Raw genomic sequence first — 26878 nt, 5'->3', positions numbered from 1 at the left:
TGGATTTTTATAAGTGTAGTACATGACAACCTTTAACTATTGATACCTTAAATACCTTTTCATTAGGGAGAATACTGCATTTCTGGCTATCAGTAATAAATGAACCAAGGTAATACTGTATTGACGATAAAACTGTGGGGTTTATTTGGGTTTTTCTAAAGGCTAGTTAATAAATTGAGTTACAGCTTTATTTTAACTCTATCTGCTAATTCATGTGATAGATATAGTTTCCTAGTCTGTGTTAGGGTTTTTGTTTTGGTTTGGTTTTAATTAAAGAAGCCAAGCTATGTATGGGATGTATCTTAAAATAGTGAGACATTAGAAAACCTGATTAAAGGTTTCCATGTCATTAAAGGAAAGTCTTAAGGTCTAAATCCTTTACTTGAATCAAAATAAAATATTTTTAGAGTAGTTTAAAGATGAGATGTAGCTAAATTGACTTCTATTCAAATAATATTTAAATTTCTGCCATCTTTCAGTTGTGTGTCTGCTGGTTGTATTGTAATAAAACAGTTAATGGAATCCTTATAAGGCCCCAAGAAGTGAGGGTCAATGGGAATAAATACGTGGTTATAAATTTTTTTTTTTAAGCATCATCTGTTCAGTGAATCTGTTACTGTGGCTGTGGCAATTAAAAAGAAAAACAAAGTAGTTAAAACCAAAAACAAAACAACTCTCCATCCCTTAGTAACAACAAAAGCCAGTGTAAGCATGTGTCACCTAATGTTATTTGACAAAGTTAGGGGTGAAATCTAGATTGGAACCTAATGGTGCTTATTATAAGCCGGATGGCTTGTCTTCCTACTCCTCCCTTTCTTGCCAGTGCCGTAGTCCAGGGCAAATTACTCTGTAGGATGCTGATGCAACTCTTTGCATAGATTTGCAGACACAGTAAGGTGGAAAATATAAGCTCCTACCCTGCCCCCTCCTGAATTTGTTGATACAGAAGAGGTCTGTGCCGAATTAGCTCATGCTTTGCCTCCACATCTGTGTAGTTTAATTACTGTGTGGGTAGTCTGGCTGATTGGATGAAGGTTGTGACTGCAGCAGGAGTACAGACATCCCTGCAGGGCTGTGGCACCTTCTGTTCAGAAAAACCTCTGGCTCAAGGAAGGAACTTTGTAAAAAACTACAGCTGTATCTATTGTTTCCTGACTCCATAGGCTAAAACTTTAGTAGAAATTGTAGGTGATGGAGCTGGAGAAGGCAAGCTGGCTGGCTGCACTCTCTCTGAAGTTGGTATTTCCTGAATTAGTTTTATGCTTGTTCAGATAATTTTTAAAGTTATACTTAGTAGTCCACAAGGTCACGTAAGGAATGTGTGGTGTAACGTGTGTAATCTGCATAAACGCAAACTGTGTCACTTGCACAGTGTTCAAATGAGTACTGGTAGGGCCTGTTCTAAGCCGATAGTGGAGGCTATTGGTTTTGGCAGTCACACTGTAATAGAAATCATCTGGCTGAAACTCTTACTGTTATGAGGTATTATGTTACATTTGTCCCACTTTCCAAATGGTGATGTCAGATGTGCATATAAATGAGCTCTTGTGCCATCTAACTGTTTTCAGGTAAAATTGTCCCTGCTTCCTTGAATACACAACTGAAAGCATCAGTGGTTCATGAGCTGATTCAGGGGTGCATCAGATGCCTTCATTTGAGAGCAGCCGCATTTGTCAGCAGGGAGGGGTAAGCAGCTGGGTGGTGATGGCTTCAGTTGTCTGATTTTTATCTGCAGCTACAAGTCTGTCAGCACCTTATGTTAGTTTGCTCAGTCTAAGGATAAAACTCAGGTCAATATCTGACAAATGCGCTTTTGTATATTCTAAGTGCAATGTGCCTAACACTGTAGCACACCTTGATGCCTGCTAAACATGACAGTTTAAAACCCTAATTAAGAAAGGGTTAATATGGTTGTAGCAGGCTAGTCTGAAGTTTCTAAGACAGGAATGTTACAGCTATGGTACTAGGAAGATAGATCTTCCTATTTTTTCCATGGATCTCTAAGGATAGTGATTTGGTAGTAAAAAGAAGTTTGATGCTTTGGAGAAATGCGGATGATACTGAAATTACATCTTCAGTTTACCTTCATGATGGGAACTGAGTTCTATGGCATGCTTGTAATTTAAACTTTTTACAGAATTCAAGTCGTTCCTTATCTTTTTGCTTGTGAAAGGGCTAATTAGCTAGCCATAGTCCCTTGTTACTAGCTTAGCCACAGGCTATTAGTCATAGGCTGTTTTTTTTATCCTACCCAGTGTGAGGTCAGACAAATTTGAAGCATTCTTGTAGTTGCATTTAACTGTGTGTTACAATAGCATACCATATTTTACGTATTTTTTTCATTTCTAGTCAAAAGTGTAGCTATTCTTTGTGCTTCCTTTTAACATGACTTTTCCTCACAAAATAAAAGTTGTTTCACTGATGTCTTCGTAAAATAACAACTGAAATTTGCTTTTCTTATGTTCACTGTTTGTTTCTTTTAATGGATATCAATATTGCATAATATTACCTCATTTTGATGTATACATAGATAAAAATAAAATAACTGCAGCTTTAGGGCTCTTCATGTATGTTTCGTACTGCTCATGCTCATCCCATAGGCAGCAACAGTGCAGGGACGATATCACTGCTATAACAGGGGTTTTTGTTGCATCATTAAATTACTGAAGTTGTCTTTAATCACTTCCTAACTTTGGTCAGCAGTTGTAAACCTGAAATGATATTATATCTTTCCATTGTCTTTACACTTCAGACTTCTCAGTTATTTTACTTCAAAAACATCTCAAGGATAATCCAAGCTTGAAATCATAGACAGGAAGCTGAAGAAAGGTTTCCAGGAATCCTGTTGCCCTCCTCCTGCCTTTTCTGGGGCAGGAGGAAGCGTAGAGGAAATATCCTGGCAGATGTTCTATTGCTCCCTAGTAATTGTTTTAAACAACTGAGAAATTTCTTAGCTTTATCACGTTCACTGTATAAATTCTTATGATGCCATGTGCATGACAGAACACTGTGCTGGGAGAATGCAGGACTGAGCAGAAATCATGGGAAAGATGAGCAACTGCTTACAAGGATACTGGTGCTGAAAAGGTGCTTGTAAAGCTATATGCCTTTGATTTTACAAAATTTGATAGTCGAGCAGGGCATGAGATTTGATAAAAGCTACTTGGAATCATTGTAAACTTCAGGTTTTGCCATCAGTCTTTTTAGTAGCTTTCCAAATCTGAAAAGATTTGGAGGTCCATTTGATGAAATTTTTTTATCATGTAGATTTATGTCCAGTAAGCTATTCCAGTTGAGCAGTATCTAGCTCTTTTAGGCCCTATGTACATTACCTCATATCGTTGTCCTCTTTTTACAGACATCACTTAAAAGCAGAATCACCTATACAAAATTGGTTGGCCTATGGCAAAGCATGGCTTTAATATTACTGCTGGTTTATTGTTTTTATTTTCTTTTTCCTCTCTTCATAGTTTTTATAGTGAAATGAAACTAGTTCTTAATGTTTAGAGAGCAGTCATTAACAGGGCTGGAGAAGGAAGCCAGGAATGTGGTGCTCACCCTCACCTGACTATTCTATTATGCTGTTACAGTAACTTTAAGCAGCTTGGCGGGAAATTTTTCTTCAGCCTCCTCTCCATCATCTGTTACAATTTATAATCTTCCCTTGTTTCCCTTGAAAGTAAATGTCATTTCACTTTCTCCTTCATCTCCTCGTAATCTGTACCGTACAGAAAGTTCTGTCTGTGCTTTCTGACAGGGTCAGCTACTGCAGGCACGTTGCAGCCGACCATACAGGAGCTTTGACAGCCAGTGTGGCCTCCCTTCCCTGCCACTGTGCATGCTGCCAGCAGCTTCTTCCAAAGCCTTCCTTGTCCTCTGCTCTTTGACTGGCATGTGCTTTATGCTTATGTAGGATCTGATTTGCTATATTTTAAAAGTTTATTTTCTAACTTTAGGAAATTTAATTTTGTTTGTTTTCTGGATGTTCTTTCCCCCTTGTTATAAGCCTAGTGCATTAAAGAGAGAGTATAGAGTTCTCCCAGTCTCCACTTTAGCTCCTAAATCAGTGTCCTCCTTCCACAGTATCTCACTGGTTTTTACATCTTAAATCCCCTTCTTCAATTCTTTTCCTCTTCTTTTTATGTCTTCCTATAGCATGACAAAATACTTGTCAGATTATGTTGATAGGATGCAACTTGATACACACAGTTCTAAAGGTACTTATATTTTCTTATATTTTTTTTTTAAAAACAATCTCTTTCCTGTAGTGGCCACAGTATGTTTGTTTTTAAGTCATGCATGTGTTATAAAAACTAGCTGCCCAGAAATGTAGTTAGTTTCTTGTCTATGTTGCATAAGTTTGTTGTAATTCATCTGGTATGCGTCTGCTCCCAGGAGCTTAAAACTTTAAAAAATATTTAATAATGCTTTCCATATCTTTCCCAAAGACAACTACCCAGAAGAAATGTTCATATTATTTGGGGCATAAATTAGAGCCTCTGGTCCATTAAAATAAAAACAACAAACAAACGAAACAACACCCTCCAAACTACTAGCCAAACTCAGTTGCATATTTGGTGGTGAAGACAGAGGGCAACTTGCACATGTGATGAGAAAATTGGATGTGGGCTCTATTCCATATTCATATTGGGCAACCTCAGTGCAGCGTAACTTGTGTATGACATGGATTTCAGACTGTTAAGAGATATGACTGTTAAACTACTATGGGGTCTGACATCAGCAGTTTAGTGTGTCCTGGATCACCATTGTCTCTCATCAGCTGGCAGGTACTGCTCTCTACAGCCTGCTGATTTGAGGAATCTTGTAAATACATTGTTGATGACAGTACAACATCAGCCAGTTTATTTCAAGTGTTCAATAACTTCATAAAACAGTAGATAACAATTTAAAACTTAACTGCTCACTGGTCATCTTAAGGTAATTCTTAAAGAAAGTGTTTTATGTAGTTTGTTCTTGTGTCATGGTATTTCCAGGGGATTGGACATTGTCACTGGCTTAATGCTTTCTATGCTACTTAAGGATTTACTCTTTTCCCCATCTGTTGCAAAGCATGGCTGTTACATGTGAGCAGAAAATACTGAAGGTTTATTTTTAATTTCTTGTTTGAAATTTATTTCTGAGAAGGTTTGCTCTTTTGTAGAAACAAGCTCTGCTTCTTGGTAGATGATTTCATTAGTCTGAAGAAGAATCTTCAAAATGTGTCCAGAGCTTAAGTGACACTGAGGTAGCCTGGTTTCAGAATATTGAGTACTTAAAGAAAGTGATTAGCACCATATGCTGGTCTTAGCTGGAAACTTAAGTAGTGTCTTTTTCTGTGGAAGTACACTGTTGTGAATTTATAGCTAGGTTTTCGAAAAACTGGTTGTTTTAGCCATATATTATATATACACTGTAGAAGTCAAATGGAAAGGTGAAGGAAGTGTAAGTAGCAAATCCAGTCATTATATGCTGTAGTAATCCAAAATCATAGAATGCTTGTGAATTTAAAGACCGTACAGTCCACAGCACACACACCCTACACACACCCCCTTTGCCATGGTCAGGGACATCTTTTACTAGATCAAGTTGCTCAAAGCCAACTTGATGGTACCTATTCAAATTTATGTACAGTGTAGAAAGCTCTGAAGTAAGAAAGAATAACATCTGGATGATTATTTAGGGAAATGTTAGTTTACTTGCCTGTATATTGCGTAATACAGATACCATGTGACTTTGTTGCTTTTCCGTAATGAACTTTCTTCAGTCTTAGAAGTCCCTACCCACTGTCTCTTGAAAAGGGACACAGTGTGTTAATTGCAGAGCACTTACCTTCTGACAAGTTATTTCCATTCAAAATACTAGAAATACAATAAACGTTACTGGGTTTATACAGGATTTGAAAGGGTTGGTCAATCCACAGTGGAGGATCAGGTTTTATCTTCTCTAAACCGCAGACCACCAGCAGGGACTATATATACTCCAGGCATTTTCTGATACTTAATACCTGAATACTGTTGATACTGAGGTGGTTTTTTTTAGCCTTCCTATAATAGAATAATTTCTCTTCCAGTATGCTCAACACATTATTAGTATCTGTATCTCAGTTTTATATAAGATTTGAGTTTGAGTGGTTTTATTGTGTATTTCAGAACAGCATTCTCGTTGGGTAATTTGTTAGATTTGTAATTTTTTAAAAGTAGAGCTCTCGGTTTATTTTTTTCATTCTAATACTCCAAAATTCTCTTCCTTCTGCCTTTAAAGCAATTCACAATGATTATCTTCAGTGACCGAGATGGATATTTTCCAACAGGAAGTATGATCTTTGGGCTTTATCTGTATTCATTATGCCCATTTGTTGTCTTTCTTTTATCTTTGTATATGTTCTAATGGCTTTACATTAGTTATAAAAAGCAAAAAAAAAATGCTTATAAATTCTTCATGATCATTGTGTCATTGGTAATTCTAAAATATTTTCTGAAGGAGCGACACTTCATCTGTCTTTCTGCTTTCCTCATGCTTTATCAGAATTAGTGTTAAGCCAGAGGCCATCTGTACAGCATTCAGTGATTCTCCAGCTATATCTATATTAGTGAATTAAGTGTGTCTGAGGCTAACTGACATAACACGGCTCACGTCCATAGTCCTAGCCCCAAAACTGGGTAGTTATATCCAAAGTTACTTCTGGGAATGGTCCCCTTACCAAGGATGGCTTTCTGAATGGTGCCTTTAAATTACTTGAAAGAATGCTAATTGGTCTGGACAGGAGTTGTTTCAGGCACTTCTCTAACAGTTTAGTGGTACAGGCAGTTCATTTCCATGAAGTGCAGTTGATTTTACTGGTATAGGTGTGTAGCCTCTACAGCTTTAGACGGCTAAATCAGTATGTTACCTCTTTATCATCATTTCTCAATTTACACTTGGCTACATTCTCAGAATGCACTGGGATACTTTAAACCATATAAGTGCATATTGTTAGATGATCAAAAAATTTAAAATTAGTAATTATTACTATTTTACTTTCATTCTGGGTAGTTTATATTTATTCAAAGCATACAGATATTTTTAGGTTGAGTGTTTTTATGAAGGTCCAGTTGCATTCCTTTTTACAAACTGATTTCTGGGAAGATTTTGAGACAAAGAAGGTACTCACTCCCAAGGCAGCTTTTTCCTCTCCACTTGGACCTTAAAGAATTTATGTTCCTAGTGTGCATAATCCCACCAGGATCCTCTTACTCAAGATTGGTTTTTATTCCATTCTTATTTTTTTCATGAATATTTGATCCATCTGGTAGAGTGTTCAAGAATTAATTAATGTTCATATTTTTGTTTGATTTACCACATAAATAAGGACATGTAACTAGTACATATACTTTGATTATGTGGTCAGTGTGGAATACAGTTTGACAGAGAAATTGTAAATAAATTTAATTGCAGGAGAAGACCGATTTGTGATGAAGGCAGAAAAGTGCAACTGTTTAAGTTGCCGAATCTGTGCAGAAAGTAATGAACAAATTACAGATAGCTATGTGAGGTGGAAAAATGACATGGCAATAAATTTTTAATAAATGCTTATAGATTCATTAGCTTTAAGAAACAGACTACAAGCATTAGGAATCAGTAAATTCTATCTTTTTATTATGTCTTTTATGGTTTTGAGGTTTTTTTAGTAACTGTTGAATAACACTGAAATAAGTATTGTGGAAATGTTTATCATGGTGGCTAGAGCAATTGCCAAAATCTAGAAAAGCTGTTTCTAGGCTGCTGTTTTCATGAGATTTAAATCTACAATTATTGTGCTCTTGTATAATATCCTTCTAATTACCAGGCTTGCTACGGGAACCTATTGGCTCTTCTTGTCAAAGTACTGCCAGAATGTGGCAAAGAGATTAATAATAGGCCATGGGGAAAGGGCCATTTTCCAATAATTAAGATAGTACTTTGACTGTGTATAGTCTGGGCTTCCACACCTCGTTCTAGAAACAGCTGACATGTTTTTTGTCAGTGGTGTTTGATTAATATCCATAAGCAGCATTTCTGTTGGCATACTTACAATGAAATACACAAATACGACGTGTTAAAATTTTTTAATATTTTCAATTGTTTTTTAAAAATTTAAATATCTTTTAATATTTTAAAATAAAAGGTGTTACAAATTTTTAATATATTTAATTCTTTTAAGTTAAAAGAGTATTTTTTTCTTATTACTGCATTCTGAAAAGTGTGTAATATTCCTAAATTTCAAAAATGTGCACGATAAGTATTTGGAGTTGAAAAGGAGTATGCAAGTCTGCAGATGAGACAGATTACAGTTTAGCGAAGTGTTTTGAATAAGTGTGTAATTGTAATTGTAAGTATGTGATGTGTGACCATTCACATGTTGTGGTATTTTGTTCGATTATGCCTTTATAGGATAAATTTATTCTGCATAGCCAGGACAAGGTGTAAGTGGCTATTGCCATCTGTGATAATATAGCAAGCTGTGTTATTTATAATGGTTTGAGAGAAAGTCAAAGAATTGTGAATTCTTGGTGGGATAAATTCAGGACATTCTTGTTGTGAAAATAACTTCGGTGTAATGTTTAGCAGGCCCAAAATGAAAGAATTTACTCCTTGCATACAAAACCCTCTAGTCAGGTTTCTGTGATACCAGTAATGAAGTCCATGAAAGTTTGAAAGTAAAGTATTCTTGTGAAAAAATACTAGCTCTCTCTGTTTGCATGTTTGATAATGGAACTGTGAACTGAAAACTACAGGGAATCACTTCCTTAATCGTATGTACTACAGGGCCAGCTTGCATCCTGAATTTGGGAAAAAACCTAAGACTGAACTGCCATAGAAATTTTCTCTTTAGTGAGAACAGCTCTTCAGTTTGTACTCTGATGGAACATTGTGTTGCTCTAACAAGTGTTTCTTTCTCCACTTTCTTTTGTGCTACCTGAACGCACACACCCACACACACCCACACCCCCCCCCCCCACACACACACCAGGGAAAAAAAAAAAGTCTTTCTCCTATTTAAATTTCATAATAGTTAAATTGTGTCAGAAATAATGGTCAAATGAAGCTATACTTGTTTATAATATGTGTAGTTTTCTTCACAGAGTTAATGAAATATTTGTAGGTTACTTATAAAGGCCAGTTAAACATCTATTCATGTTCACTATTCTAAAGGTTACACAACTTCATACACAATATACATTAAATGTGTACATTTGTATTTGCATTAAAATGTGTTCATATTTGTAGTTGCTTGTCTCAGGAAATACTTCTGGAGCACCTGGTCATTAATCTCTGGTGTTCAAAGTCTGTAATGTGTTTAATATGCTTTTGCTTGATTCTAATTCTTTTGCTTGGGAGTATCTAATAGATTTTTAGCTGCAATACTTGACAAAATACAAGCCACTATTTATTAATGGAAGCCCCCATCTTTAAAACATGCTCTAAGTTATCATGTTGTGTAGGAATATTCTGATTTTTGTTCAAGTATGTATTTTTTATATACATATGTATAAGTATATTTTAAAGTATTTTCTTGTTAAATACACTTACTAGATAAATACATCTGTTGGCAGAACACCACTGAGTCCTAGGATATGTTTGTGAAGGAATCCACATAAACAAATAATTTTATTTTAGTATTTACCTTGATACTTCACTTAGTGACCTAAATAATGTTCACTCAATGCAAGTTTTTGAATTCTGTGCAGACTCTGTTTTACAAGACATGCTGTTTATAACTAATGCTATGTCAGAAGCTGTGTTTAGTTGAAAATTTTATTATTACTATGTCACAATACGTATTATAGTGTAGAGACGTTCATTTTTATTGCTGCCAGCTTTGCAGTGGATACATGAATACTTGAAATTGTTGTAGTGGCTTTCATAATGTGTTGGTATTTGGGATTTCGGTGGTGGTCTGAAATACGGTGGCTGGTGTAGGCGGTAGTATGTTGTGACTGTGCTATGGGCACACCCCACAATGCTTAGTTAAAATTTCCTGCATGTGCCTACAGGGGTTCCTAACTTGCGGTACCATTTGTATTAGTGCATCTTTGCCATTCACATACTCTTGTGTACAGGCACTGTGGAGCACTGTGGAGAAATCTAGGCAGTACTGTAGATTATTTCTCAAAATAGAGAAACTTCGGGGTTTTTCAAGAATTTGTGAAAAAGTAATAGAGATAATAACAAATCTAGGGGGTTCTGGTGTTTTGCTTGAAGAGCTAAACTCAGACTGCAATTATACTTGAGACTTGATGAGCTGTCATCCTAGATGGAAACAGAGTGACTGTAGTATTAGTAAGAGGAATACGTCTGGGAATTGCCTTTGTTGAAAAGATAAAGACTGGAGAATTAATAGTTAGTAATTGCACAGCTCAGATATTCCTGGATGTGAAGCCCATCGTGTCTGCTGAAGCAGCCACTGAAAGCAGTAAGAGGTGATGCTGGATTTGAATTGTTTTTGGCAAGCAGTGAGAGTGCAGCAGGAGAGTTAGTCCTGTAAAAGAAGTTTGGACCACAGCTGTGGATCACAAGTAGATTCAGTGTAAATAAAATTAAATGAAGACAAGCTTATATAGCAGTGTATTTATCTAGGATATGTTGGAGTTGCTGGTAATGCAGTTTCTTCAGACACTGATGTCATCCTCCAGCCACCTCAGTCTTTTGAAACTGCACTCCAGCGTAAGCACTTCAGTTGGATGTCATATATATCTTTTATTGTTTCCCTTCTAAGATGGGGCATTATTAGTATGAAAACATAAAATAGTATCTTAATTTCTTTCCTTTCAGTGTTACTATAGATATTAAGAAAGTATTTTCATTGACTTGAATGATTTATTTTTTTTCTTTGGAGCATTGAATCTTTTTTTTCTTGTAATGTCTAACAAAGTGAAATTTGCAGGGTTGGTGGTGCTCATAACTTTTACACTTCTTCCAACAAAGATTAACAAAGATTGCCTTAGGAAAGATTCAGAACTTTGTGAAGGCATATATTTGGGTTTCCTCTGTTTGCAAAGGTTTCTTGGTAGGGTAAGAATTTTTTAATCAAATTTCAAGCAAACTACAGATTGGACCATCTATCATGTAGTCTCACGTGTTACTAAATGTGTTACAAAATGTTAACATATTTAAATTCCATTTAAAGGCAATTATAGTTTGTATGTGGTTATGCATAAAGGGCTTGGGCTGTTTAATCTTCACAGGGCCTACTGAGTTTGCTCACAATTCTCCTAAAGTGTGACAGAATCTTGTCAGGGTGGAGGCTGGATGGTAGAGCCCCTGGTATGGTGTGTATGGTCTGATGGGCCCACATGGGACCTCATTCCAAACAGGCCAGCTCAGGCTGGTTGGGACAGTATTCTGCACATACCTTGTGGGACACTCTGCCAGGTGTTTGAAAAGCACAGCTATTGGAGTTTTGTACTCATCTGGCAGGCTGGCCAAGTACAGCATTAAGGGTCTTGATTTGTCAGCCTGTCCTATTAGGTGGTCACAATAAGCTGGAAATCAAACGAAGAATGTGGAGAATCACGTGTAGAGTGTTTCACTGGAAGCCTTATGTGAGACAGTCAGTTTCTGAGTTAGACAAGGTGAAGATGGAAAACTCAAGTGTTGTTTTTGAAGGATTCAGCTGCAAGCATCAATTCTGACAATAACTGGGTTTAACTGTTGAATTGCAATTCATGGTGCCCTCAGGGCCAGGGGAAAAAAAACAACCAACCTGAAAAGCTTGCTAATGACACTGGCAAATCACTCAGACATGAAATCAAATTTGAGGCAGTTTGTTGGTGTACACTAAAAGTTTGAGCAGAGCCTTGGAGCAGGTTATTGTGTTTGCCATTTCCGGAAATTACTTAGGATAATTCTTGGGACAGGAATTTGGTAAGTGAACATCTATGAGATGAGTAAATCAGTTGTGCATTACTTTGGGCAGCTGCAGCTGCAGCTTTGTCAAGTTCTAAGCAGGAGTTTCATTGCAGTGTGTGGCACCAGTCTCCACTGTGTGTGCCAGCAGCAGCAGTCAAGCATAAATGCTTCGGCCCTGCTGAGAAACAGCTTTCTATGGGATTAAAATACTGCCTGCTATTAGGCTTCGTAAATGGATTAGATTTTCAAGTAACTGTATCAGGCACAGATTCAAGCTATAGGACTGCAATGGATTTTCTAATAAAGATGGTATTGATTGGCACCATAAGTTCGTGAGTTGCCATGAGTTCCTTAGTCCTCAAGATCAGAGCAAGAGTCGTGTTGAATTAGGGGCAAAAAGAGACTTTATGCTATGATTCTCACTTAAGGTAACACAAACTGGAATATTCAGTAATGTGAAATCCTTATTACAATCAGGATTTTGTCTCATGATTGTCTAGGGTGTTGTTAACGGTATTGCAAAGAGGGAGAGGGAGTACAAGAGAGTGAGCGGGAAGTGCATGTCTGTCTTGCATCATAATGGAAGGTGTTCAAGCAGACAGAAATGGTGCAAGGTCGCATTGTCAGTCTCCCACTAATTATGCTGTTAGAAAGATAGTTTCAAGAAAGGTGAGGTGGAGAGCTGTGGTAGAAATGGTACCTGCTTGTTCTTCAGCTGAATGCAAAGATGAGGAGGGAACTGATAGTTGGACTGTGATGGTTCATGTCTGCACGTCATGTTTTGCCAGATGTTGGTTAATATATCTTCAACGAATTTACTGTGTCCTGGTAAAGGGAGCCAAAATATTCAAATGAGCCAGATGTTATGTACTGTTACTTGAAAAAGTTTCTAGTATACTCCAAGGCCATTCAGGGCTACTGTTTATAGATGTACCTAGTTTAGACTTCTTTTTGTATTTTTTCCCAGATATCTGAAAGCAAGCCTAAAAATCACTGGGCTGAATAAAAACCTGTGTTGTTACTAAATAAGTATTTTTCATGGATAAAAATATTACTCATCTTCATAGATTTTTTTTCTCACAGACTTGAATGGAACAAAGTGACTTATTGAAGTTCTGTCAGAGGAACAGAATGTGTAATATGTTAATTTGATTTTCAGAGAGATATGATCTTTTGATTTCCAAATCGAGAGATTTTTAAAGTAACCAAGGTTTCAGAAAACATTGAAATCACTTGCCCTTCAAAAAGTAGCCAGTCTGCACATCTGTCTCTGGTTGCCTGTGTATTTTCCTGTTTCTAAGTACTTTGCATATCCTGTTGTTCTAGCTATTCACCAGAGGCGTGTGGTTTTTTGTTGGTTTTGGGGAGTGTTGGTGGTGTTGTTTTTGTTTGGGGTGTGTAGCTTTTTAAAAACTCATTTATTTTTCCATTTATTCCTTTATTTAATTTATGTTAAACCTCTCAGAACAGAGTAGTGATCCAAGCTGAAAGGCCGGGAGTGGCTGTAGATGGGTTTCATTGCATATCAGTTTCTTGAATATTTTGGTTCATGTGTGCACTGGATAACACCAGTTCAGGGTGCCATGCTAACAGCGGGGAGCACCTTTCCACATATGTACAGAGGGCAGTTTTACTTATTACTCCATCTTCACCAAGGCTTCAACATAGTACTTAAGTGAGCTTTTTTAAAGACATCTTTTACACTTTTCTATCCCATATACATTGTTTGTTTCATTCTGGTCTTTCATTTAGTTAGTTGCTTTAATTCTCGTTACATACTAACTGCATCTTTCTCTGTCAGGACCTTATCGTTCAGTTGGTATTGAAACTAAAAGAGAAGATTAGAAGATTGAGACCTGTGTTGTTGATGTTTACTACCTGTGACTTTGTGAAATTAAGGAAGCATTTTGAATTCCTGAAAACCATTTTCTGTGATCAAAGTATACCTTTTTAGCCTATAACTACAGATTTAACCTGTTTTGAAACATGAAATTAGCCTTTTGCAACTGATTGTAATGTGTGAGCATTTGCACAACTGTTTTTCAGTAATAGAAAACCTCCATTTATTATTTTTTAATTTCTTGTCTATTGGAGCAAGACGTGTGTTTATGCTAAACTGTTCTGCTGTTTGCATAGTAGCTGTATGCCAGACTGTTGAGATTAGAATTTAAGACTAGTAAGGCTCATGTACAAGCTAATTTGCAAAGCTTCTTCTTTACACTGTAATTCCAGGTCATGCATTCTCTCTGCAGGAAACAAAAGGAATGTTTGGAGGATTGAGGTCTGTACAGCTGTCTGTAAACAGTTGGTACTTACGTAGCATAAAGGAATCATACGGAGGAGCCTGTTACAGTCTGGTTATTATAGTTGAAACTTAGTATTACAGTGCTGTTAAACACAATGGATTGAAAAATAGTGCAATGTCCTCCCTCAATGCTAGGAGTATCTTGAAGAGAGTAAAGTGTTTGTGTTAGAGGTGGGGAAGGTATTTCTGTCGTTTGGTTTGGGGTTTGGGTTTTTCTTGGGGTGGGAGGAAGGCAGGGTTTAGCCTTTGTAACTAATGCTTTGGGATTATTGGGGGCTTTGTTTTGTTTTGGTTTTGACTTTTCCTTGGCAAACTTGATCGTCTGAGGTGAGATAAGAAAGGAGGATTGTTCTTCGAAGAGGTGGAACCTCACTAAATTGAATAACAACAAAAAGAGCTCAGAATTTAGTAAAGTGAAGTTGGTCCTTGCCTTTGCATAGGGAAAAATTAGATCATCACTTAAAGTTAATTTGAATCCTGGTTTCCTGTGAAATGCTTAATAAGACATTGTGAGAGCTTTGTCACAGTTGTCAACACTGAACAGATTATGACCATTTTAGTTTGCAAAGGTCTTTTAATGTATGCCTAAATTTTTTTCAGAGAGGGAAGAAAGGAAGTAGATTCTTGAACTTTGAGATTTTCTGTGTCCAGTGGAACTGTTTTAACACATTTTGATAAAGTAGGTATTAACAGAGGAGAACATCTAGGGTATTCATATTGTTCAGCTTGGCTGAGACATGGCTTTAATAAAAAGCATAAGGTTAAGTATATATGTTCCATATAAAACTGTCAAACAACATGAATTATTTTATGATATATACAGCTTTTTTTTTAATGCTCAAGTAGCTATTCAGTCTTGGCAGAATGGACAAGTCCAGAATCATTTGCAGACTGTATTTTGAGTACCATATGTGTTTCTGTATGGGGATTTTTACTTCATCGTATTAAATGTTTTTATGAAATTTTATTTCAGTAAGGAAACTGTTTTAAGCTCAAGCTTTGACTCAGACCAACAAATACGAGGAAATTAGCTCTAGCCCTAGCATTATTAGACAAGCTATGGCAGTGTAGCTTCTGCCAGCGTAGAAATTGTACACGTGGTATCCTTGGCTGTGTACACCTGCAGTTTTCCCCTGCACTAGATCTAGTATTCATCTGACCCCTGTTCAGTTTGAAAAACTATTGGAAAGCCAATGTAGAATCCTCCTAGTTTTCTGAATGAGCTCTCTGAAGAGTGAGTGACTGGACAGAAGAAGGGATGGTCAAGCTGTCTTTGAACTATTCTTTTTGGTCTTTACCATAAATGCACACGCTCTGTTAATTAAAATTGATTGGATTACAGATTTGCTTCATCTGGATATAAAATGTAAGCTAAAGGAAAGAAGTGGGATAAAAGGGTAAGGAAATGTAGGGAAGAGAAAACATAGGATTTAAATTTTAGGACAGTTGAGCTATGACTTTAAAAAAGTTATAAACAATTCTAGAAGGTTTTAATTTCTTTTCACATATGCAGTTGGAACTTAACTCACATAATTGAGGATTTTTAGTTTAAAGATAAAAGCAACCATATTTAAATGTAATTTTTAGTCTTTTAAAATCTCTAACAGTAACTGATTGTGCAGGGAAGATTTTTGCTGACTCCTTAAGTCACTCAAGAGTTTATGTAATAAGGAGGGGGCTATGGCAGTGGTTCATGTAACAATAACATATATAGTACTTTGAATATCTTGAACTCTAGTCAGACATGAATCATATTTCAATGTGATACAATACAACATTATATGCCTTATTAGCTCTGATATCTTTCCTTTCTTCTGAAATGCACCCTTTTCTTAAGAAAAAATGTATTTGCTAAAATGTTAAAGGTATGGTTATGTCATTGATACCTCACTTCATGAAATAATTACTAATTTAATGAATGTGAAATACTCCTCAGAGGTCAGTGGGAATACTGTTTTCTTAAAATCTTTCTGATTTACCATGAGTTAATGACTTCAGTGTCTACTGACAAAAATTGCACCAAAAGCCTACTCATATAGTAAATATTTTAGCAAATACAAAGAGAAAGATAATAGTTTTTAATTATTTTCTGATTATACAGCATTTTTATTTTGATTTCATTGACTTGGTATTGTCATTTTTTAGCACAATTAAAATCTGTAAATTTAGGCAGCTTTGATCTTGACTTAATTTCATGAAGGGTTTTGCAGCTATGTATCACTGTGAAGCTAAGGCTACAGTGGGCATTTTAAGTTGACTTTATATTGTGGAGTGTAGGAAGTTCTGAAAGCTACATTTTTTAATGCTAAATTAACTGTTAATTGAAATAATTAATTTACCAAGCTGCTTGACTGTTTACTTTTGGTATATATAATTTCTGTGCTTGAAGTCCATTCTTTGTACAGTATATCAGCTTTTTTTTTTTTCATAAGGGGCTCAGAGGGACTTCCAGTAGTTATTAGCTGCAGCTATGGCTCTCAAGTTCTGATCCTGAATTGCTGCCCTTGGTATTCCTGTCTGAATTCTCTTACTCTTGTGTAATTGTTAGGACCCAGTGTACAGTTTCTCTTTAAACAAGGCAAAAAGAATTAAGTATTTTTCTGGGCTTGACCTCGGTATATGTATTGCTAACCTGCACAGAGTAGTTTTTATGATGCTTTCACCTGCAGAGTGATTTTAGGTAGCAAAAGCTTGTTTGGGAAAAATAGACTTAGTCACAAAAGGGCTCAAATTGGTTGCAATTTAGCTAAGTATCACTGTTGAAAAATCTGAAAAATTTGGTATCTAAAGCAGTAATTAAACATATCTATATTTCCTCTGTCATCTATTGTCAGTCTGACTCAGGTTTTATTTTTTACCACTTTGATTATTGTTTCCAGTAAATAAATCTCCATGTTTCCACAGATTGCTTCCTTTGGCAGTTCAGGTTTTGGAATGAGAGATTTAGCTGTACTAAAAACATTTTTTTTCTAATTTTATTTCAGTTATCTAGAAAAGTATGAAAAAGTCCATCATTTTGGAGAGGAAGATGATGAGGTACAACCAGGCAATCCAAAGCCACAACTTCCTATTGGTGCAATTCCAACATCCTATAACTACCAGCAACACAGCGTTTCAGGTAAATTCTTGAGGGTGAAAGTCCTATTTTCTTCGTGTGTGTGGTTTGTTTTTCCTTTTTTTTTTTTTTTTTCAAACTACAGAAATAGTGCGTAGATAAATTTGGAATATTATTAAAATTGTCAAATCTGTAGGACACTCAGATGATTAGTTTAATACACTCAAAAACCTTTCCATTGTGAACCACAGCAAAACAAATATTAAAACCCATAAGCTATTTCTTTCCTTTAGAAATATTATCCTTTCTAATTAGTAGAGCTGTGTAGTTACTTGTCTTGAAAAAAATTACCTTGAAAATTTGCAGTGTGTTTCTTTCAATTTGTCATTTCTCCAGAGAGTCAAATAACTGAATTGAGCCTACAATTAGTTAAGCTTTAAATCAGAAGCTAGTGGGCTTTGTGGAATGGACGTGTAATTTGTTGTGTAGAAATTGACTTCAAATTGTATTACAATTCCATTCTGCTTTAATTAAAGCTTGTGTTTTCTAAGCTTTTCTTTGGAAGAACGTGCTGCAGTGTTGTGTTCTAGAGGTGGCGAAGGAACTAATATGTACCTAGAAAGGTACACAGCAAAGTGGAATGTGTTCAGTATTTTGGACAGACAAAAAAATACCTTGAATACTGTAAAAAACTTGTTAAAAACTGCAATAATGTATTAACAAACCTTTTCAAAATTCTTACTTACAGTAATACTGCTTAATGTATTGCCTCAAGTTTAATTAGTTTAGCTGTGAAAATGTTGTTGGTTTTCTTTTTTTTTTATTTAGATTATCTTCGTCAAAGCTATGGGCTGTCTATGGACTTAAACTCACCAAATGACTATAATAAGTTGGTGCTTTCACTGTTATCTGGACTCCCAAATGAAGTGGACTTTGCAATTAATGTGTGTACTCTTCTTTCAAATGAAAGCAAACATGTTATGCAGCTTGAAAAAGACCCTAAAATCATCACTTTACTGCTTGCAAATGCTGGGGTATTTGATGACAGTAAGTATATAACAACATTTTTGCGACAAAAAGAATCCATACCTCTTGTAGCATCTTTCACAACTCATGATAATTAAAATGTTAGTAACTTACTTCATGGTAATATACTTATATCTAGTTTTTCTCTTTAACTTTTCCACAATTACAGGTTTTATCAGACGTTACAAATGCCTTTTAAGTTAGGTAATTTAAAAATTTATTTAATGGGTTAGTGAAATGTAAGGATTAGTTTTTTGATAGAAACAGACAGTTGTTCAGGGTGCTAAATTTACAGCATTGGATTTCCCTCTGCTTGTAGCGTACTACTGTTTCATTTTGAATTTGTAGGACCGTGCTGACTTTTCATAATTCTTTTTTAATGGCAATTGAAGATTTAAAAATTAAGAAAAGGTAGTCTGAAAACGGTGACTTGCTAGCATTTTTGTCCTGATACTTCACTACACGTTCAACTGTAGTGAAATCCAGAATATAAAACTCAAGGGATGAAAATCTTAATCTGATTTTCAGTATTACTTAATGTGATAGCACATAAATTTCAAAAGAGAGTTAGTTGATTCCATCAAAATAGTGAAGTATGTGAAATAAATTCTTTGGATTTTTTTCAGTGTGACCTCAATGCCTAAGTATTGTTTGTTAATTGCTTTCTGTCAAGAGAGGAGCAAAACATAAGTTAACCTAAACCATTATAAAATCATGACAGCATAGTTTTTATCTTGGGGTGGTGAGGAGGAAATATTTACCCAGTTTGTGCTGGGGTTTTTTGGTTTGGGTTTTTTGGTAGGTTTTTTTTGGGTTTTTTTTTTTTGTGGTTGGTTTTTTTTGTTTATGGTTTTGGGATTTTTTTGGGGGGAGGGAGTGGGTTTTGGTTTTTTTGGGGTTGTTTTGTTGTTTTGCTGTTGGGCTTTTTTGTTGGGGTTTTTTTTTTTTGCTTTTGTGGGGGTTTTTTGTTTAGTTGGTTGTTGGTTGGTTTTTTTATACTGATTTTCAGAAATTGCCTTATAAGAAATTTCTCAAATGAGCCTTTTCAGCCAAGCATAATTAAGTCTGATAGTATAGATGATCATATCTGTTTGAGTATAAATCTACTTTGCATGTGTAAGCATAAACATAGTATGGTATGTCAAAGATTCTCTTTTAAAATTCTGGGGAAGAACCAGTGTTAGCCATTGTATATGGTTTAGTTGGGTTTTTTAATCATTGGCATTTTTACATAATAATTTGTAGCTTCCCCCTTCTCCCCCCAGTATTGCATTAGTGTCCTCCAGCTTCTCTATTGCTCTTCCAATTTGTGCATCTTTCAGTGTCCTTCAGATATGGTCAGACCTTGGTCATTTAGTGTTTGCATCTAGTCCAGTTACAAGAACTTTCAAAGGAAAATATTTGAAAGGAAGCTAAAGGGAAACTTAGTCCTGCATATGATCCCAGAATGCTTGCTCTCTAGATTCTTGAGGTTACCATTACTCCCCTCTTCCTTTGATGGAACTTCTATGAATTTGCAAATAATTTAATCAAGTTTTATATTGCTATTTAGTGGGTTTTTTTGGATACTGTAGAGGTAGACTGTTTTCTGGAGTTCTTAACTTGAGGAACAGGTTTATTCCATAGCTTGTCTGTATTAGTGTTTTTTGAAAAATACTTGAGGTAAAGCCTAGAGGAATGATGAGCATGTAATGAACTCACTCTTTTCGTTCCCTGGGAAAAACTTCATTTTTATCTCACCTGATTGTCGTCTTCTGGATAAATCCAGGGAAATGTCCTAGCAGCATTAGAAGGACTAATTAGGACAAATGGGGGAAAGAAATAGCAGGGTTATGTTTACTTATTTTTGAAGCATGAAGCTTCAGTTTGAAGTACTTACATGCTTTTATGGTATAAGTAATTACAGTAAATCTGCCAGGTTTCATGATTAAATGAATTCTTTAATTAGTAAATTCAGGCATTATGAAAATACTATCACAATAATTTCAGGTGGAAGTAAAAAAATAGCTGATTAACTTCATTTAATTTGATTTTAGATTTTTCTTGTCCATAATTAAGGTTTTATAGTTGTTATTATTTATAATGTAATTTTTTTAGGTAAAATATGTCAACAGCTTCCCTTCTGTCCCCTCCTAAACTTCAAGATATCAGTTAGATTGCAGGTCATGGGGCAACCCCAGGGGTTTGCGGGTTATGCAGTATATTCAGCTTAGAGAGCTGCATGAGGCCTTGGTTTGGATTCTGTGAATTGAAAGCTGATGTGGTCTTGGAATTGAGATTTGTAGCATTTTTTTCAAAACAAGAAAACATGATGAACCAAAATGTTTAAGTGTAACTTAAATGTGTCATTAATTCATGACAGAGCTATTGCAAGACAGAGTTCATTTTTTGGATTGACTCAGCATTTGAATCGGATTGACTGAGTCTTAGCTGGTTTTGAGGAGTACTGATTACAAAAGCTGTGGTAGTGGCTCCATCAAACACCCAAGAACATCCATTACTGGTCTTGGTTAAATATTGAGTTTGAATTGAATGCTGTCAAAATCTTACTACTGTTCAAGTTTTTTAGAAGATGTAAGTGGGAATTTGTTTAAGTACTGCAGTAGTGTTTGTGCTTACACAGTGCACGTGGAAAACAGTTGTCGATGTGAGGGTGAAAATAGAGCAGTCATCTTGACTCCTGGAAAAGAGCTCTGGAAAAGTTTCCCCTGTGTTTTTTTTTACAGGGTTCACAAACTAGCCCTTTCCTTATGAACTCCTTACTCTCAACTTAAATTGTAAAACTGCAATAGCTGTTAATTAAATGACAGCAGACATTTCAGTTGGTTTATGCGATATTTTTTAAGATCAAAAGGAAACACTGGAAGAGTCTACAGTGTTCTTTAATCTTTATTTAGTTTATGGATTAATAAAAAATGACCATTTTTTGAATTTTACTAAATTATGCTTTTTGTGCTTAAAGCTTTAGGATCATTTTCTGCTGTATTTGGAGAAGAGTGGAAGGAGAAAACTGATAGAGATTTTGTTAAGGTAATTAAAAAATTATTAAAATAATTTTGTGCTGCATATGGTGGGTATAAAATCCTTTAAAAAGATTGAAAACTCTAAGATACACTAGCACATGTCTTTAAAATTACTCTCAACTTAATTCCTTTGATTTAAATGTAATAGGACGCTATGTCACACTTGTCCTATAATGTGTGGATAAGCAGGAAGAAGTGTATTAAGAAAAAAATAGGTATAGGCAAATGTACAAAGGTTTCCATGTTTCTTTTATAAGGAACCTAATATGTGTGAAGAAAAGGAATATTGGGCAACATTTAACAAGGAGCAATAATGCTGTTTCGGGGTTTTTTTGAACTGCAACGATCAGTAAAGAAACATTCTGAATTATGAAAATTAAGATCATAGCATAAGAAGTATAGGAGAAATACTGTAATAGGTTAGCAATGTTGCAGGTTTGTTTCAGTTAGCTATTTTTGCACAAGGCTTTTTTAATCTTTCCACTAGAGGGCATGAGCTACTGTACAAGCAGTGGAATGAGGTAAAAATAGAACTGAAGTTTCTTTGTACAAATGGTTATTTATTCTAGATGAACTTGTTTTGGTGGATGAATTATAGCTGGAAGAGATTTGATATTTCAGCATATTTACTATGATATGCAATTTCTTTGAATTGAATTACAGGTGATGATTTATGTGGCTAAAATAGAAGAAAGCTAGATTAAAATTTATTTGGATACCTTATGCTTTTTATTAAGTAAAAATGTGGAGAGATAATCTCAGTTCCTTATGAAACTAGGTTTCTGCTCAATTCCATAATAGTTTCATATATTGAAATATCTTACCAGTATTACAGAACGATATTTGTTGGGAACTTTCTCCATTTATCTTTTGTTTTAGTTTTATGTAACTCAGTTTGGGAACAAGCTGGACCATAGTAGTTGTAGTTAATTGATAAGTGGTGTTGAAATACAAGTGAATAGATTCCCTAATCGAAATTTCCTAAGTAAACTTAAAACCAAGAAAGCTAAGCTCTCATATTTGTGAGTATATGGACTTGAAAATGTGATACAAATGTGCCAAACTTAAGTGTAAAAATAACTGTTTCATAATCTTCATTTCCCTTTTCCATTGAAAAAATATGTCCAGAAGTACTGTAGGTTGTGTTTTGGTTGGTTGGTTGGTTTGTTTGTTTTAAGCACTCAGCTCTTCTGTGTTGACTTCACCCTAAGCTGTCACAGACTGTTGCTGATCTAGAGCAGCAACAAGCGCCGTGTCTAGATCTGTAAACATTTAAAATTATACAGTATTCTAATTTATTACATATTAATTATATAAACTTAAGTAATTGGTATAAGGGCAGCTGGTTCTTATAAATGTTTAACAAAGTTTTAAGTAGAACCACTGTAACTGCAGTAAGGTTTACTAATAAAAAACTTGGATGCTCTCCAAGATCTATTTTTGGACATTACAACATATATAGTACCACTCTGTAGTGAAATACTGCTGACAGCATGTCAGAAATACTCGGAAAGCATGTGAAAAACTAACATCAGATCTAAAAGTATCTCTAATGCCAAGAATTCAGATTTTTAAGAGCATCTCACTGCAAGCATTTGTTTGACCCTACTACTGGAAGTAATTTATTTTGTATTGCAGCTGTGTCTGTGTCAAAACAGGAATCAGGGGGAAGCATGGGAGCTTCCTGATGTAGGAGAGAGATACTTGGTTGTCAGCATAGACACGTATATCTGGTTTTGGTGTTTGTTTTGAGGTTTTTTTTAATGTGCTTTTGCAGTTTCAAGAAAAAATAACAGCTATTAAATAAGTTCCTCCTTTCACTGTTCATATTATCATATAAAATAAAAATCTTTATTTTTTTGTTTTTTCATTTTACTGCTAGTTGTGTTCTCCAGTATCATTGCTGTGTCAGCTGAAGATGAAAAACAATGTGTTTCTTTATACTAAACTTCAAGGGAATCAATTACCTTTCTTTTCTTTTTTCTTTCCCTTCCCCCAATCATTACTGCATTATATAAAACTGTTTGAAAATTTTGTATTTTCCATTATCTTACCTGCCACAGGACATACTTTCTCACTTTCTACAGAGCTTACTTCTAAACTGAATCAAATGTTTTTAATAGTCAGTGAATTTGTTCCACTAATTGTCTAAATTTGAGTGTTACTTAAGTTGAACCTGCTGTTATCTCTTACAGCTATGTTAATTCGCTGCTATATCCCCTCTTGATTTTTCCTGGTGCTGTCAATAAGCTTAAATCTCTAGTTAGTTGGACTTGATTGCATGTCCTTACTTAAGGATTGGAACAACTGGCATTTAGCCAGTCATCTTGTATCTCTCCTTGTTTGTTTTGTTGTCCCCATCCACAAGCTCTGATGGCATCCTGCTCAGATGTTTTCTCCTGTACTCTGGAAACTTTCCCATTTTTAACTGTTTCACTTAGCTTTGAATATCCTCATGTTACCAAGGTTCACTTGTGAGTATAGTTTGCTTTCAAGAGTGATTTGTTTATATAGTATGTTTATAATCGGATAGATTTAGCTGTTTTTCCAGGTATTTCTTTCATGTCTCCAGCAGCTGCTCAGTGTCTGGTGTGTAGTGTATGAAAAATTGCATTACATTTCTTCATGCACCGTTCATCTTTGTTTACTTCAGTCAAATGATTTGGGTTTCATGTTCTTGGACTTACTTGAGGCCTCCTCTAGCTGTAGAGTTCCAAAATCCATATATATGCAGTTTTTGTGCCTTACCTACTTCTCTGGTTTTCTTCTTCTGTGATTTTTTTATTTTATTGCCCAACTCTTTCTTCTTTGTATAAATTTAAAAATTCTTTACTGTGCATTTATCCTCTGAGTCGTTCTCAGACAGTACACAGAGAGAGGTCCTTATGCACTTAAATACCTGAAATACTTTTCAAACATCACTTTTCTTGTCTCTCACAGTAATTTGTCAAGCTGACTTGATTCCAGTTGCTCTCGTATTTTTCTTGGACAATAAGTAGTCATACCATTGCTACATTATGGTTTGTGGATTCAAATGTCCACTGTTTTTATGGACAGTAATTTGGTTTATGTGATTTTCAGTGAAGTATAATCCTTTGCATCTTTTTCCAAAGGAACTTAGCTACTGACAGTAATCAGACTGTGAATGTGAATCAAGTTCTTTACCTTTGTCCATTATCTCTTAGCATTATTTAGTTGCTTCAAAGTTCTAGCTTTATGTTTCTATTAGCAGCGTGTTACCATCATCCAAATATATACGTAGGAGTAATTATTTGGATTCTTCAGTTTTGCACCCTGCCTTGTTATTTCTATTAATATGTAGTACTAGATCGCAGCTGTCATTCATAGTAGGGAATAAATAACTGCTTGTGATGCTAAACTGATTTTTTTATTGCCTTTGTGCTATGTGTTTTTCAAATGAATACCCAGAAAGCTTAATTTATGTTTTTCCATTTTTGCCGTTCCTTTGGGCAAAAAAAACCTGTCATGTTTCACCTGTTCCCTTGTAACAGAATTTTGCCTGCATGCCTTTGTCTTCTGTGGCTTTTGGTGATAGCTTCAGTATTAATTAGAAAAATCTATTTGTCACAAACAGTAAGAAATTAAGACTTTTTCTAGCTGTTTTGTCTTTGCTAAAATGAGGTAATAATCCTTTCTGTGCAAGTAATCCTCTTTACTAAACAGTACTTGGACGCCATTTAGCAACATTGCAGTGGAAATAAAATCCTTTTCCTTCCAATTTAGAAAATCTGTAGTATTGTATTTGTCAAGAAAATAGTAGTGTCAAGCTTGGTATGAATGCTGTAATTTAGTAATTACATTTGCATAGCAAAATTTCTCCTGCTGTTCAGCTGGTTGTACTTCCCATCCTTCCCTTTTTATCCAGATTTATTGGTGGTTTTATTCTGTGATTATAGTCAAAAGAGGAACTGTATTTCATCAGTGAGTCAAAGGAATGTACGGATTTTTATTAGTCAAAGGAAGGTTTATATCTTTGTTCAGATATACACATTAGAATGCATGTATTATTATATATTTTTGTATTATTACACATCACAATATATATTTTTATTAGCCTGCAAACCTTAATTCCTTGATTAATTCTTGAATTTCAACAGGACTAGCAACAAAACAACCATTTACAGACCAGGCCATAAATTTGAAAAGTAATTTGAATTCCAGTCTGCTGAAGCATTCAGCTTTGGTTATATTTATAAAGAGTTTTTGTGATGGTGGTGGTTGTTTCTCTCTTTTTATTGTGCTACGATGAAGTAGGAAACACAACAGCAGCTTTAAAAAGTCTTTCCAAATAGCAACTTCTTGCAGGAGTCTTAAAATCTACTGGGACTGGGAGGAGTCACCTTATTCTGCCTTGGGTCATCACTGTTTGGAGATGATGGAGGATGAACTGTACTTCTTTTCCATTTGTAATTGCTGTATTTCTAATGGTGCACGGGAAACTGCCCTATAGTTTCAGTATGTGCTTCAGCAAAGCACTTCTGTGGTAGTGTTGATTGCCTGTGGCTGCCTACTTCTGGTGCTTGAAGGGAAGAGTTTCCTAATGTAAAGTACTGAACATCTTGCATGTCATCACTTCTGGTTACTATCAGATGAATCAAGGTACTAGGAAATTTTTAAAGAACAATTATTTTAGTATTATTTAAATATTTTAACATTATAGAAATAAAAGTAATTAATATTTAAAGAAATATCCCCTAGAAATTAAGTATTTTTAATTTTTTCTTCAGTTTTGGAAGGATATTGTTGAGGATATTGAAGTTCGTGATCTAATTTCTGACAGAAGCAAATCTCAAGGTGAGACATCTTGACTAATCTTAGTACATACATGTTGGTAAATACAGAAGAGGAAGGACTAAAATTTATTTATTTACTTCTTAGATATTCCATCAGAAGAATGGATTTGGGAATCCTTATTTCATCCACCTCGCAAGTTGGGCATTAATGATATCGAAGGGCAGCGAGTACTTCAGATAGCAGTGATTTTACGAAATCTTTCTTTTGAAGAGGGAAATGTTAAACTTCTGGCAGCTAATCGTACTTGTCTTCGGTTCCTGCTACTCTCTGCTCACAGTCACTTTATTTCTCTACGGCAGTTGGGGCTTGATACGCTGGGAAATATTGCAGCAGAGGTAATGTTCTTCCAAACGGAACAATTCAAGTATAAGTTGATGAAAGCATTAGTGTTCGTGAAATTATTTTTTTTTTCCTTTATCATTGCATGGAGAAGGAAATAAATTATTCTCTGAATTTGTAATTAGCAATTTGAAAACAAGTGTTCAGAGCCAAAAGTAAAATCTGACTGTATGTGTCAGCTGCTAAAATAGAATCACATGAAGAAGACTGGTGATGTAGGGAGATACAAGATATTCATAGTGTATAATTTTCAGTTTAGTTTCCCAGAGAGAAGAAAGGAATTTGTTAAGTTCTGCAGTCTGTATGCTACCTTCATCACTTTATGATTATAACCTTTAGTCATATCTTCAAAATAGTATGTTTAAGAGAGATGGTTGTAGAGGGTTTTATGTTCTGTGTACTGTACTCTGTGTAAACTAGTCATATGCCACTGGGTATGCTGCCGGA

At 35.3% G+C, this 26878-nt stretch overlaps 1 protein-coding gene across 1 annotated transcript in view; it reads left to right on the top strand.

The window, feature by feature from the left end:
• The window catches only part of ARID2 (AT-rich interaction domain 2), a 92265-nt gene that overhangs the window by 36144 nt on the left and 29243 nt on the right, over positions 1-26878 (top strand). The window contains exons 4-8 of the mRNA XM_048300669.1: positions 17158-17291; positions 18057-18275; positions 21217-21284; positions 26026-26092; positions 26177-26427. Of these exons, the coding sequence (XP_048156626.1) occupies positions 17158-17291; positions 18057-18275; positions 21217-21284; positions 26026-26092; positions 26177-26427 (739 nt within the window). The remainder of the gene's footprint in view (positions 1-17157; positions 17292-18056; positions 18276-21216; positions 21285-26025; positions 26093-26176; positions 26428-26878) is intronic.

Source organism: Corvus hawaiiensis, chromosome 4 (genome assembly GCF_020740725.1).
Source record: "Corvus hawaiiensis isolate bCorHaw1 chromosome 4, bCorHaw1.pri.cur, whole genome shotgun sequence".
NCBI lineage: Eukaryota > Metazoa > Chordata > Aves > Passeriformes > Corvidae > Corvus > Corvus hawaiiensis.
The sequence above is the reverse complement of the archived record's forward strand: the minus strand, read 5'-3'. Positions and strand labels throughout refer to the sequence as shown.